General features: G+C 47.9%; 1 protein-coding gene across 2 annotated transcripts in view; it reads right to left on the bottom strand.

Moving 5' to 3' along the window:
- The window catches only part of Pfkfb3 (6-phosphofructo-2-kinase/fructose-2,6-biphosphatase 3), an 89,975-nt gene extending 74,816 nt beyond the window's left edge, over window positions 1-15,159 (bottom strand). For both annotated transcript variants that reach the window (XM_023719717.1, XM_023719716.1), the window contains exon 1: window positions 15,030-15,159. In XM_023719717.1, the coding sequence (XP_023575485.1) occupies window positions 15,030-15,045 (16 nt within the window). In that variant the 5' untranslated portion in view covers window positions 15,046-15,159. The remainder of the gene's footprint in view (window positions 1-15,029) is intronic.
- Between the last annotated feature and the right edge of the window lie 319 nt (window positions 15,160-15,478).

Here is a 15,478-nt window from a genome sequence, read left to right as displayed (position 1 = left end):
CGATAAAGGGGGTCTACTTGGTTTTGCTTTTTTCCTTTTTTTAATTGTCAGTAAATACCTGTATACTCAACCATGAGAGAGGTTGTGGGGGTCTAGCTAGCTGGCCCTGCTCCTTTAACTTAGCAGAGGGTGCTTCTGGAGCAGACCATCCCCTCGTGCTGTGACATCCTTTGCTTGTAATGACCCCAAGTTTGCTGTGATCCCCTTTCACAGTGAGTTTCCAGGGAAGGGGAAGTCTGCTTCCCACTGTGACTGGGCTGTGGGATTCTGACTGCCTTGTTTCATGATTTGATAGTGCTGTTGTATTCAAAGACTTGAGAAGTAGGACACTAATAAGTGTCTGTGTTGCTGCAATATTTATATTTCTTACAATTTATTACTAAGGGGGCCGGGGAGATGGCTCAGAAGAATAAGCGCTTCCCTGGCAAGCACTAGGGCCTGAGTTCAATCCCCGGTTCCACCCAAAAACAAACAATTTATTAATAAAAGTGGGTTTTATAAACCTTAAAAAAGAGAAAGAAACCAATCAGAACAGTATTAGAATAACTGAAAACCAGTAGCCTCTGAATGTAAGAGCTGGAATAAATAATCCAGTTAACCTTTCATTGTGTAGATGAAAGAATTAAGGTGCAGAGAGGTAAAGAAACCAATATGACATCATAGGACAAGCAGCACCATCTCAGGACTGGGGAAAAGATCTTTAAAAAGAGGAGCTCAAAGGCCACAAAGCGAAATGCTAATGATCCTGATTTTATCTATGTACTGTATGTATATATTGAAATATCCCATTGTATTCCACTAATGTACAACTGGTACATGTAATCATAAGTCTAAGCTAAAGTGTAAATAAAGTGAGTGTGGGAACTGTCTCCAGATGCCGGCCCCTCCCTTCCGGCTCTGGTCTGCTTTCCTTCTGCTTCCCAGCTGCCATGAGGTGAGCAGCCTTCCTTAGGCTCTAGGCCTGCTGTTGTAGGCAGCTAAGTTAGACTGAAATATTATAGGCAGTCAGACGGGGCCAGGCCCTCTAGGAGACAGCACAAAAGACAAGAAACCTTGCAACCATGAGAGAGATGGATGCTCCTGCTGAGGGCCAGACCTAAAGACCAAAGTTCAAATAAATGCCGAACTCCCTAAAGAGAAGCATCTAGAATTGATCATCACCTTGAGGAAGCCGGGAAGAGGCACTAATCTGACTGCTACTGGCTACTGGATAAACTCCTGTTTCATATTAGTTCCTGCTTGCTATGTGACTCACTTCCCCATTCAGTCCTGGATTTAATCAATTTTACATGAGCAGGGTGCTTGTGATCTCATTGCTTGACCATAGTTTTGTCCCACCTCATGCCCACCTAAGCAAGTTCCCATCTTCTCCATCCTAGACCCTCATACAAAAAATCCCTGAGATAGCTTCCTGGGACAACCTGCTTGGGTCCCCATTTCTGTCCCCCTCTTGGAAAGAAGCTTTCTTTCCTCAATAAATACATCCTGCTCATAACCTGTGTTTGTTCCTAAAATTCATCCTTTGGTTTTAGAGAACATGAACTTATCCCAGGTACCTTTCAGGTTGGGAGTTTCATTCCCCTATATTGCTATAAAGACATGTCTGCTTCACCACACACCTAAGAGCCATGCAGCTGGTTGGCTATAGACTATGTGGATTTTTTTTCTTTTTCTTTTATACAGGGTCTTGCTATGGCCCGATGCTCTCTTTTGTAGCCCCCAGGCTGGTCTTGAACTCATAGTGATCTTCCTTCTCAGCCTCCCCAGCACCAGGATTATAGGCATGCACCACCACACCTGGTTCCAGGGGCCAGCACAGCAGTACCATATGTGGTACTTGGGATCAAACTCAGGATCTTGTGCTTGCCAGGCAGGCGCTTATGCCACCAATTCTAATTCTGTAAGACAGTGCCAATCTGTCTCCAAGGCACTTGTTTCAATTTCTATTTCTACCTGCAATGTACTTGGGACCTTTTTGATCCAAATTTTCTCTAATACTTGACATTACCTGACTTTTTCATTTCTGCTTGGTAATTAGGGTAAAATATATCTTTCCACTGTGATCTCAAAATGCATTTTTTAAATCACTATAGAGATTAAATTTACTTCCTTCCATCACATACTTCCTGATGGACAGAAGGTCTCGACAATCAGTTACTTGTGATAAAAGCCAAAAAAGGTACTCAGCCCCAGAAAATTCACTATCTTCTTGCTCAGTAAAGCCAGTTCTTCCATGACATGAGTAGATTTATTGTTGTGCCATGTATTACTTTGGTATTCACTCTAAAACAGCTTTTTAAAAATTTTAGGAGGTTAGGGAGTCCATTTGCTGTAAAGCAGTAGTGTCAACATGACCTTTTGTTTCATTCAAATGACTTTCAGTGAAAAAGTTTTTTTTATATAATCCAGGAATTAAACAAAGCATGATTTCAACTACAAGTTAGTTCTCTTTGTCATTTTCCATTCACATCTGGGCCACAGGAAATGACAACAGCAAATTCCTGATAGAGGCCCTGCAAGCTGCCTTGTTTTTACTATAGAGGATGACATTCAAGTGTTAAATATTTCACAAAGAAACCAGGCAATTTGCAGACTGAGGTTTCTTTGCTGTTATTGTTGGGCAACAAGTAGAGGATAAAATTTTTTATTCTCATTTTTAAAATAAGTATCTGACAAAATTGCTTTGAAAAATATCTGCCATAGTTTCAAGTATATGTGCCAGAGCCATAAAATTACCTTGAATCGCTTTTTGTTGTTCAAACATCAGTGAGGTTTTTAAACCTATTTCTCTAAGATGTAGCTGTCATGAGGCTTACAGCACAAGGATTGGCTGGAGGTCAGAGTGACCAACTGCCTTGGTTTGCCTGAGAGTACTGGGCTCTCTGGATCTTGTGATTTTTGATGCTCCGGCCAGTGAAATTTCCAGACAAACCATAGGGAGCTGTTCACCCAATTCAGAGACAAACTTAGCAGGCAGCTGGGCTTGGTTGGTTCAGGAAGCCTTCCTGGAGTGGGTTTTACCCTTCCCTCACAATGGAACCCTTTTCAGTTTATGGAAATGGAGGAAATGTCAGAAATTTAATTAGCTGCTAGGTGCCACATACTTAGAAACCTCAGGAACATAGGAAACCTACAAAACCCTTTCCTCTAGCTTGGATATATTGTAAGATACAGAAACTTTCATAGGTCTTCTTTTATTTCTAAGAGAGTACAGATTAGAACTAAAAACAATACAAGTGATACAGAATTTCACTTAACAAAGTAATGTAAATTTCATAGTATTTGTTGTAATACCTACTGTTGTCTTCCAACAAGTTATTCATATTACCAGATACATGCATGTACAATTGGAAGAAGAAAGGAAAAAAAGAAAGAAATGTATAAGAAATTAAGAAGAGAAAAAGTACAAACAACTGAAAAAAGGAGACAAAAAAAAAATTAAGTATTATGTGCTCCTAGGGCTGGCCAGATAGCTCAGCGGATTAAAGCACCTGCTTAGGCAGGCTTGGACTGGGGGTTTGATCCATGGCATGCCAAGTTTGCTGAGATGTGATTGAGACTGGGCGCCTCTGTAATCCTGGTGCTTGGGAGGCTGAAAAACAGGAGGATCACTACAAGTCCAATCTGTGTAGTGAGACCCTGTAGCCCTGTACTAAATACACTTAAAAAAAAAGCATTATCTGCTCCTTCCATAGGCCAGCAGCAATGCACAGTACAGTTGCCCAAACCATCCTGCTTACCTACATAGATAAATCTCTTTCCCCTACTCCCTCTCCTGTACTTCTCCTCAACCCGGTAATTCTTTCCTTTTGAATAAGTTCATTCCATTTTCCTAGTATCTATTGTACTTACCAGATTTCATTTTTCTCTTTCAGATTCTCACACTAAGGAGACAATACAATGTTTGCACATGCAGGTCTGATTTATTTCATCTCAGAATTTGTTCTCTAGTTGCATCCATTTACAGGCAGAAGAATGAAATTTATCCTGTTTTATAGCTGAGTAACACTCCATTGTACAAAAATACCACATATTCTTTATCCATTCTTCAGTAGATGGGCATTTGGGTTGTCTCCAGGATTTAACTATGACAAATTGCATTGCTTTAAACATGGGTTCACATATATCGCTGTGGTATGAAGTTTTCAGTTCTTCTAGAAAAATTCCCAGGAGGCTTAAGTGGGATCTCCAATCCTAGCTTTTTTTTTTTTTTTTTTTCCCCAGAACCGGGGATTGAACTCAGGCCCTTGCGCTTGTCAGGGAAGCGCTTTTTCCACTGAGCCATCTCCCTAATCCTAGCTTCTTGAGAAATTTCACACTGATTTCCATAGTGGTTGTACCAGTCTGCACCCCCACCAACATGTATGCTAGCAGGGTTCATCAGCCCAGATTTTGAAAAAAAAAAAAAAAAAATTTCATGTTTTTCCTTTTATTCTCACCGCTTGAAGGCACCACTGTGCAGCGCTGCTTGTCAACCTGGCTGCTGGTTTTGCTAATCTTTCGGTGCTTGAGCAGCTAGTGAAAAATTGGTGTGGAGTCTCAATTCTTGCAAACTATAGCTCCAACTTGAACTTAGGGTTGTCACACTGACTCTGCACAGACTATTCAAGGATCCACTAAAAGAAAAGACAAGGCTGTTTTGTAGCCTGCCCCACACCTGTAGTGCAACTGTCGAAAAGAAATCAGTGCTGGCCCACACCTGTGATCACAGTAGTCTGAGAGGCTGGGGCAGCAGGGCCCCAATCAAAGTCAGCCTGGGCAACTTGGCGACTTAGCAAGACCCTGTATTAAAATTTAAAAGTAAAATAAAATAAACGTAGAAGACTGGGGATGTGGCTCAATGCAAAGATCCTGGATTCAACTCCAGCACCTGGAAAGGGAGGGAGGGAAAGACAAAGAAAGAAAGAAAACAAAAAAGAGAAAGAAACCGGTGTTCCCAGCTTCCCTGTGGCTCCTTAGGATGGGAGGCAGCCAGAAAGCATCCATGATTCACCTTCCTCTACCCCGCTCTAATCCACCTGTCTCTAACTGCTTACCTGCACGATGCCCAGAGGGCCCTACATGGTCACCTGCTTCACCTCAATTTCCATACAGTCTCTTCTGAGGGAAGCAGCCACAGGTTTTGGTTTGGTTTTTTTTTTTTTTTTTTTTTTTTTTTTTAGGGAAGAGTCTACAGGGTGTTCAGGGTCTCACTACTAGATTGGACTCATAGTGATCTGCCTGTTTACAGCCTCCCGAGAGCTGGGATTACAGGCGCACAACACCACACTTAGTCTCATTTGCTGGATCAGTGCGCCTCAGGGGTGGGCCCAGCACAGCAGGCCCAGGGACTGATTAAAACACTTAGGTGCTTTAATCCGCTGAGCTATTTGGCTGGCCCCAGCAAAACCTGGGCCTTGCAGATGTCTGAATGTGCTCTAATAATGTTTTATGACCCTATGGCCTCACCCTGAGGAGCAAGGGGAGGACCTCTGTGATCGGCCCATCACCTTCCTGTGCCCACAGCCACCGCTCCCACACTGCTGTGGCCCTACGGGTCCATTTGGTGTTCTTCTGACCCAGTACGGCCATGGGGCCTCTGTCACACTATCCCACCTACCAGCTCTCCTGATCCACAGGCATGGCCCTGCCCCTCATCCCTTCAGTCTGTCCACCTGTCACCTGGCAATGACCACCCTGCTTACAACAGCAGCTCTCCCGTGCCACACTCTCTCCTTTCTTCTCTGTTTTCTCCTCTCACACCCATTGGACACACTCAGTGTTCCTTTGTTGTGTGTTTAAGGTTTGTGGTCAGTCTTCCCTCTATCCAAATGTGAGCGCCATTTGTAGGGATCTATCTGTTTTGGTCATTGCTGTTTCCTCAGCACTTTTACCCAGACCTGGTTTAGTTAGTCACTTTCTATCACTGTGACAAAATACCTCAGACAATCAATTTATAAGGAGAGAAGGGCTATTTTGGTTCACAGTACCAGAAGTTTCAGTCCCTGCTCATTTGGCTCCTATACTTTTAAGTCAATGGTAGCATAGCCTCATGGTGAGACCATGTGGCAGAAAACACTCACCTCTAGGTAGCCACGAATCAAAGAGAAGAGAGGGTTTGGGTCCCAACTACCCTTCAAAAGTATATCCTTGGCAACGTAATGTCCTTCCGCTAGGCCCCACTTCTTAAAGTTTCCACCCTTCTCCATAAAGCCATGAGCTGGGACCAAGCTTTCAAAACAAAGCCTTTGGGGAACATTTGCCCAAACTGTAGCAACAGGTATTTGCCAGAAGTTTAATGGGCTTATAGAAGTGGCCTCAGTGGTATCACAGGCTAGGGTAGACACCAGCAGGAAAAGGAAGCCCGTTGGACTTCTTCATGTATTTGTTGTTTTTTCCACTATAGTGCCTTAGTTATTGGATCGATACCCCTCCCTTGATTAATGTGCCTCAAGTGTTCATTTTATAAAATGAATCTTTCCCTGCAAAATCTGGCCCTTGCAGATGTGTGGTTATTGTGGCATTTCCCACCTTTCTTCTCAGATCCACAGCTTCTTTCCACAGTGGCCTGGTCTGAAAGACCTCTGCAGAGGGCCAGAGGCCACGACAGTCACACTGGCCACAACATTCCCGAGCAGGGCTTCTGTCTTGCCTGGACCACCCAGAGCTCACCACAGACCCTGAGTCACACTCCGCACTCCAGCTGCATGACAGCCTGAGAATCGAAGCTATTTTCCCCACCTCTGCACAATGAGCTCACGCAGAGAAGCAGCAGCTTTCAAACTGTGGCTCGCAGCCAACTAACGGCCTTGAAACCAATTTACTGGAATAGGCCAGTCTCTTTTCCCAATGAAATGGAATACACTAAAAAATATCAGAATGTACTGTGTCATCAAAGGATGGGTATCGTATCATGAAACTTTTTCTGCAAACTTCAAGCCAAAACAATTAATCAGAATATCTGGGACAAAGAGATTTCTTAAAAGCTTCCCACTGAAGTCTAATGTACATGTAGAATAGAGGCCTTCAAAGTGTTTTTGTCCTTTACAAAAATGATCCAATCCAGCATCTGGCCACCCTGGCCCAGTGGTGAGGCCAGGCTTCCCCTAGAGTCTGCTTAGGGAGGATCTTGCTTACACCCACATCAGACCTTTTCTTTCTCTCTTGTGTTTCAAAAGTCTGCACTTCCTTTGAAGTATCTCCCCAAGTTCCTGTTTGCCTCCCACTGAGTGATCAGAACTTTCTCTACCCTGTAAGTAGGCAGCCTCTAGGAAAGGTGAGGCAGCCTCCTGAGGAGAGCTTCCAGAGCCTCGTGGGCTCAGGTCTGCATCTCAAGCAAACAAAACACCAGACCAAATCCATCCTAGGAAAGAGTGTGCTCACAAGCATGAGATGCATCTCAGCTCTCCCCAAACATCAGGCAACAAGATCTGAAACAAGGACCGAGATTTTGGAAAACCCACTTACTGTTCTTCTAGCTGAAGAAAGATACAAGGAGACTCTTTGTGACAAAATGACAGTGCACACACAAGCTAGAGGGTTTGCTGAATGCCTATGTCCGGGTTCCTTCTGAAGCAGCATCTGGCAGGCTGCTCGGGGAAGTGGCAGGACAAGCAACAGATCCCTCCACTCTTCAGCTTTCCCTTGCCCACTGCCACCAAGGCTTGGGACATCCCTGGAGCCACACCTTCTTGATCAGACTCTGAGCACAAGATGTAGGCAGGGGCTGTACATGCTGTTGGGGGGCAACAGGAAGGACCATGTTCAACAGACTGAGGCCATTCTTCCTTTGTCCCTTCTCACTGTTGCCCACCTCACCTGCCCTAATCACCCTGCAGGAAAGCTTGGAACTCTTTCTCTGTAGGACATGAAAAGATGAGCAATTCTTGAGCTCTTACCCCTCCCCTTTTTGAGAAAGGATCTCACTACATGGTCCAAGCTGGCCTCAAACTTGCAGTGTTCCTCTTGCCTCAGCCTCCTAAGAGCTAGGATTACAGGCATGTGGTACCACACCTGACTAGAGTTCATTATCCTTTTCTAATTTTCCAAGTTGCCCACAATTGAACATATAAAGAAAACATGAGGACTTTGAGCTTCTCAAATAAATACATTAAGTCTCTTCATGTGACCATCTGTGAAATTTCAGTTATTCTTTCCTAAAGGAGGACAAGGAAGACCTGCTACTAGATTACTTTAGTCTCTTAGAAGGCCATCCAAGGTTGCTTGATGCCACCTGGAGGAACTGGAGACCTGTGCTTGGGATGGCCTGACCTGACCGAGTCCGGGCAGGCTCAGTAGGACACAAAGGGATAATGTGCTTCCACAGAGCCTGCATGTAAATTTCAGTCCTCAAGTCAAAGGCAAGGGCATGCAGACAGATCAGGAGTCTTCATTTGCTCTAGACATGGCCTTTCACCTACAGAAGCTGACAGTGACACCAAGCCAAGGTGTCCAAGGCACAGTCTCTGGAGAACAAAGGTACAGGTGGAGTCCCTTTTGCCTCCTGTAGCTAATGCAGCCACAAAGCTCAGGAGGCCAGGAACTCAGTGTATGTGAGCAGCAGCTAAGCAACTGGGATGCTTGATCTCAGAATCAGGGCTGCAAGGAACCTCAGCTCACTTCCTTCTTTGACAGAGAGGTAAACTCAGGCCAGTGCTCTCAGTGGCTTCCTTGAGGTCACCAGCCATTGGATCTGTCAGGACCTGGTTTCTGAGCTCCCAGGCGACTGTTCCCTGGTACCATAGGTTCTTCAACACTCCTGACACTCTCCAGTGCTTCACCTAGTCTCTCACATCACAGCTGTGCTGCCTGTGCCTACCTGCAGGATCAGCGTCCTCAAACTGCCCCATGACAGCGAATGATGAGAGCATACTTACAGACTGACCTACAAACACAACAACAGGCCTGTGGAACAAATGAGTGACCTTTATGTGTGGCCACCCAGAAGCCTTTGTAGTGTAATTGTGGGGTAGAAGAAAATATAAAAAGCCTCAAGGCTCTTATCTGCCTTCTGACCACAGCCCTGTAGAGTAGCAGGAAAGGGCCCTGGGTGGTGAAAGGCAGCCTCGCCTGCCCACCCCTGCATGAAATTGCACATGCCCCTCCCCAGCCTTCTCATGTGACTTTTGTGACTTCTTTCCCCTGTGCTCATTTTATCTAGTTTCATCTTTATATGAATATTGGCAAGGACAGCAGGACACAGAATGACTTTCTTCCGGCCCTAGGAGGTCAGCAGCAGATACCGAGGCACAGGAAAGCTACCAGTGTAGCCTGGATACTGGGACAGAGAGGAAGAAGGTGGCCCTGCCCTGGGAAATTCCCAGTGGCCTGGGACGTTAAAGGAGAGACTGGTGGTTCACTGCCTGGCATAGGAGCATGCCTGTGATAAGAGCTCAGCAATTTCATGGCTACACAACTCCCGAGGACTTAGGACAGTTAGGTGTGCGAGCTCTCTCTGCAAGAAGAGATGACCTGAATGAGCTGAGGTCTGAGCTAAGCAGCAGGCAGACGGTTCTCACCCATACAGCATCCAGCTTCTTGTTGTTTGACCCTTGATATTTCAGAAAAAGCACCAAGATGATGACCACTTAATCATCAGAAATGTGTTCTTCCTTACATTTATCATTTGGTATTGTCTTTATTTTAAATTACCTGTGGAGAGCATGACCAGCATCCTTCAGTGTGGGGGGCTTTTAAGGATCTTAATGTGGCTCTGCTACTACCTATTCCAAAAGAAGATGAAATTTTAAATAGACTAACCAAACTACAAGGATTTATGAAGCACTTGCTACATACAGTATGAGGTACAGACCGCCCCACTCCGACAGCCCACAAAATACAAGAAACACTCTGAGAAGAAACAAGTATTATGGCAAGATATAGCTGCCAGGTGCATAGAGGATAGATAGAAAAGCTGTTAGAGAAGACATGGACTGCAGAAGGCCCCCTTGAGTGATCAAAAGCTTGCACACATGTGCACACATCTGGTATGTGTGTGCAGGCTATGTGTGTAATGTAGCATGAAGCATGGTAGGCTCTTGGGAAGGTGGAGTAGGTCTAAGGAGGGAAGCAACAGGTGAGCTGGCACACACATCGGAGAACCTAGCGGGACACTGCTGTACACTGAGGAGCACACCAGAACACAGCAGTGGGTGCACTTGGGGGAGCAACGAGAAGGTGTCAAAAAGTGCAGCTCTTGGGAGGCTGTAAACAGGCAGATCACTACAAGTCTGATCTAGTAGTGAGACCCTGAACACCCTGAAGACCCTTCCCTAAAATACAAAAAATAAAAATAAAATAAATAAATTTTAAAAGTGCAGCAAAACAATAGAAAGCCAAAAGACACTGTCAGGGAAAACTCAGGTGCTAAGCCGCAGAAGTGTACTGTGGAGACAGAGGCTCCTGATCCGACAAGGAGCCGTCTCTGTCAGCTCGGTAGGCGCCTTCCCAAGCAAAGTTGTTCCTCAGTCTTCTCTTCCAGGGAAACAATCCAAGCTCAGGTCAGAACCAGCTTCTAACAGTCAGGGAGCCCAGCTCACGTGCAGGCGCCTGGGCAGCAAGGGAGAAAGGTGCTCCAGAGCACGTCCTGTGGACATGCCCAGAAGTGCACAGAAGCCCAGGAAACGGCCTGCAAATCCGTGACCAGCCTGGCTCCCTCCTGGTCCTCTCAGGATCTGTCCTTTGCACTATGGTGGGGAAACAAAAGTCCTGGCCTGGGTTCCAAAAATGTTCTTCTAGAGTCTGTTGAGTTCCTAGTGCAAGCAGTCCGCCTCCAGGATTTCCAGAGGTGCTACCTCTCTTGAGAGGGGGCTGCTCATCTTTCCCTTGAGGTTTCCTTGGCATCTTCAGAACCGCTACGCCCAGAAGAGGACTGATGTCCTCATGCACATCATGAAGGCTGAAGTCTTCACACCTGGATGACTCTTTCTCTGCGCCACCCCAGTGGGGGCTGATGAGCCCAGTACCTACCACAGTGGAGGCCCAGGGACGCCTTCAAGATTCCTATTACCACAGGCAGAACACGAGCCCTTTGTCATCTGCTTCCATCTAGACACACTGCTCACAGACCCAAGAGCCTTCATGTGTCCCTAACTGAAAGAGCTTGCTGACTGTAATGGCAAATTTGTCATACCAAATGGCTTCGGTCATGCATATCATGTCATAAGCTCTGTGGCCTGTGTTGGAAAAGTAGACTAGAGGTGCCTAGCCTCTTGTTCTATCTCTCACATGATTTGCTGAGGGAACCTTGACAAGTTACCTAACCTCTCTCAACCTCACTTATGTTTCAGAGGGCCATAATAACAGCAGGCACTTCCAGGGTTATTATGGGGACAAATAGAAACATGTAAAGCACTTTGCTCAGCATTCAAAAGGCGCTCAATAAAGATTAGTTTTATTTGTTATTTTTGTCCTTAGAACTTTTAGTTTTATTTCTTATTTTTGTCCTTAGAACTTTTAGCTGCTATATCTTGTCTCTCTCTTTGCAGTGGGAGGAGGTGGTGGTGGTGCTGGCTCTGGCTTGTTTTGGTTTGGTTGGAGATGATTTTAAGACAGGGTCTTGGGCCTGGGGAGATAGCTCAGTAGAATAAGCGCTTACCTGGCAAGCGCTTACCTGAGTTCAATCCCTGGTACTGAAGAAAAAAAAAAAAAAGACAGGGCCTTGCTATATAGCCCAGGCCAGCCTTGAACTCGCTATATGGCCCAGGCTGGCTTTGAACTCATCATCCTCCTCCCTCAGCCTCCTATCCCTCATGTCCAGCTTCCTGGTCCCTTCTAATGATGGGGTCACACAACAATATTTGGAACACTTGTTCAACAACATTTTTATAGAACTGTAGATATGAAAGGGACCTCAAGAGTTGAGCCGAGACCCCGGGCAGCAGGCTGAGCCATACTCCACTCCCTGAAGGAAAGCACTAGCTACTCCATTTTAAGTGGTAAACTTCAAGAAAGAACCATCCCAGCCCATCTCCATGACAGCTCCCACCCTGAGTCATGACATTCAAGATGTTCCCTGCAGCTAGCTCACCTGCTTCTATCTCCTCTAGCTATCACTGATTTCTCTCTTTTATGTTTTATGCCAGGACTAACTTCTTATCTGCACCAACCTCAAACCCAGTTCTCCAGGACAGGTTGGCCTAGGAGGCTACCATCCCTCCTAGTGCAGCTGCAGTTGCCCTGGAGACCAGCCAAAAAGAGCCATGGACATTGAACACGGTACTGGCATCTTCCTTCCCCCTGCCCTGCTTGTCTGGTGCTGCTTGAGCTTGGCACTGAGAATGGGCAGCACTGCTCAGTTGTGGCCTTCACATTCATTCTGCCCATGCCATAGGGCTTTTGCTGGGCATGTGTCACACCACTGGGTCCATTCCTCCTGGCTGATTCTAGCTGCCGCCACAACACCAACCCATGAGACATAATCCAGTGAGGTTGGCCCTGGCCACATCCAGAGTAATAGTCTCCTTAGCTGCAACCATCTTACTCAGAACTGCTCTGCATTCAGACTTCTGACTCCTGCTTCCTAGCACTTGCTGGGGAGTGCAGGAGAGCCCTGGGGAGGGGCCTATGTCTGTCTATGAACCTAGTACAGAACCTCACACCAGCTGGCTGTGCTAAGTGCCCAGATGTGAGAAAGAATGAAAGATGTGGCACACACAATCACTCAACTTTGCCCTAATTAGTTCAGCAGATGGTACTGTGCTCCTCCCCTAGGTGAGGCACAGGACCAGGTCCTAAGGCATCTGGCTGATTACAGGGGGTGAAATGCTCTGGCCCACCACATTTCAGACAGAAGCTTGTAAATACCCCAGTTCTCTTTAACCCTGAGGTTTTCCTATGCCCTGCCCAATTCTAGATAATGAGTCTTTCCCTCGACTCTTCTCAACTTTCACGTTACTAATGTGGTTCCTGCCAGGTCCCCAGTGCAGCAGATCCCACAGAGGATGCTTGTCAAAACACAGAAACTCAGCCTGGGAAGGGAGTAGCAGCCATCCCTTCTGGGCTTCCAGCCCACTAAGCAAGCCTTCTCCATCTGGCTGCGCTGGATTTGGTGAAGACAGCAGTCTTCATTTAAATTACACTTTGAATAGTTAATACATTCAGATGGCTCAAAACTAAAAAAGTACAGAGGAGCACTGCACAGGCACCTCCCACCTCTGAAGAGCACAGGGACAGAATGCCGTGCTCCCAGCACTGCAGACCTTGTGGCCTCCAGGCAGCTACAGAACCCAGCCCATAGTGACACTGAGCCACAGCTGGCTGCCTCCAAGCCCACTTGCTGTGCCTACAGTTAGATAAGAGCTCACAACTCAGTCAAGCCAGGAAGCTCTGCCCAGACTCAAAGCCCCCCAGAGTCCATGTCCTAGCTCACACCAAAGTTTCCAGAAAATTCAAACAGCGCCAATTCTGAGTACGACTTATTTCTCATGCCACAGGACCTTCACGAAGTAGCAGCCACAGAATGGGAGGAGGGGCTATTCCTTTCTCCAACCTGCAGCGATGCCTCTTCAGATTAAAGCAACATCAAACAAAATCAAAACTTCATTTGCTTGGCCATTTGCACATGTTATTAATAATACACTGAGATGTAGAGCCATAAAGTGAAATTGTTATGTGAAAAAAGAGTTTAACAGCTAGTTACTTAGTGCCTTGCTGCATAAGGCAAGTTCCCAAAGTGTTGTAGCAAACAAACATATGTCTCTGCTTCCAGGAGTTTGCCAACCAGCGAACATAAGGACAAAAGCGAGCAGGAGAAGTCATGAATGCATCCATAAATGACTTGTCACACTGTAGCTGTTGAGGCCAAGGTGGGGACTCTGAGAGCCTTGGAAAGCCCGAGCCAAGGTGGCTACATTATAGATGGACGAAGGAGATTCTGGGGACAGCAGCCATGGCCCGAATGTCACCAGGTGCCCAAGAAAGGCAGCCGTGGCACCAACCCTTCTCACCACCCTCATTCGCAGCCCGGTGGGAGCTCACAATGGTATCTTAGCACCCTCTGCTTCCGGGACAAGCCCAGCACAGCTGCCCAGCAACCCAGCAGCCACCTGACAGTTCAACTGAATTATGAGAAGAGAGACAAGTGAGAGGCGGGAGAAGCAGGAAGACCCACACGGGAACTGCGAGGCCAGCCCTCAGCTCCAGGCATGTACCCAGGCAGGGTCAGGGAGTCCTTGGTCCTCAGGGACAGTCAGTCTTCTGAGCCAGTGCCCTCCCAACACAAGCAGAAACTGCAGAGGCTGGTCAGCCCGGTTCGAAATTAAAATGAGTTTTCTCTCCCCTACATTTCTGTCCGCCTGGGAGTTGATCCTGAATGTGACCTACCTTCCAGCAGCGCTCCCAGCAGTGAGTGGGGCAGTTGCTGGGCCTCCACGACCCTGCCTGTAAAATGGGACCACAAAGGCTGGCGACCCCCGCCCGGAGGCGCAAGAGTAGGGTGGGCGCCGAGGTTAGCGCAGAGCGCAGCACCTGCAGAGAGGGAGCCGGCAGTACCGCCACCTCCCTCCGCTCGGGTGTGCTCTCTGTGCCCTCCGCAGAACGTCCCTCTCTCGCAGGCTCGCTTTGAAGAGCAAGCTGCTGAGCCTGAGTGGTAAAATGACTTCCCCGGGCGGAGGCAGGACTGGCGCATTTGCGCCTTTCGCGCGCGCACCGCCTCCGCTCGCTCGGGAGCGCACTGCCAAGCCGCGTTGCGCTGCTCTGGCCCTGGAAGTCCCAGCCGGCAGAGACTCCCACGACTCTGATCCTATGGGTCTGCACCAGGGGACTGGCAGGAGCAGATTCCAACGTTTACTCAAAGTGCCGCGACTCACGCCTGTGCTCGGCCACCCTCGCAGAGTCCCTCTTGGGCACGTGGTGTCGCCGCAGAGTCGCCAGAGGGGACAGTGTAGGACCCGAGAGAACAGCGAGGGGCCTGAAGGGGACAATGGGTGGCTGCAGGGGCAGCTCGGAGCGAAGGGGACAGCGCAGGACTGTTCGGGTCTCTTCCGCCCGCCTGTGCCCGCGGGCGCGCGCAGGTCCCCTGGGCACTGGGGCAGCGGGTGGGGGTACCTTACCTTTCCTGAAGGGCATTGCGTAGGGGGCGCGCCCCGCCGGGCTAGCCCGTGACACCCAGGCAGGCCAATGTCCAAGCGGCAGCCCCGCAGCTCGCGGCGCCTGCGGGCGATGGAGCTGGCGAGGGAGGGGAAAGGGACATATTTGGTCAGAGCCCGGCGCGTCACCGTGCGGAGGAGGCCCCTCCGCCAAGCAGGAAGCACAGAGTCGCGGCGTCACCCGTGGCTCCCGGCGCCTGCGGGCTGCGCCCAGGTCGGGGTGCAGGTCGGGCCCCTCCCTGTGCCGATGGTCCCTAGACGGGAACTAGCGGGGATCTTGAGGTACCACCTGCATTTGTCACCACCCAGGAATGGAGAGGGAACTCATCCTGGACAGAGAAGAAAAGCAGCTCATCCATCCGCAAGCTGTTGGCATCAGCATCCTGAAGAAGGGCCTGGGGAAGCTGGACCAT

Source organism: Octodon degus, unplaced genomic scaffold, assembly GCF_000260255.1.
Source record: "Octodon degus isolate 3935 unplaced genomic scaffold, OctDeg1.0 scaffold00071, whole genome shotgun sequence".
Taxonomy (NCBI): Eukaryota; Metazoa; Chordata; class Mammalia; order Rodentia; family Octodontidae; genus Octodon; species Octodon degus.
The sequence above is the reverse complement of the archived record's forward strand: the minus strand, read 5'-3'. Positions and strand labels throughout refer to the sequence as shown.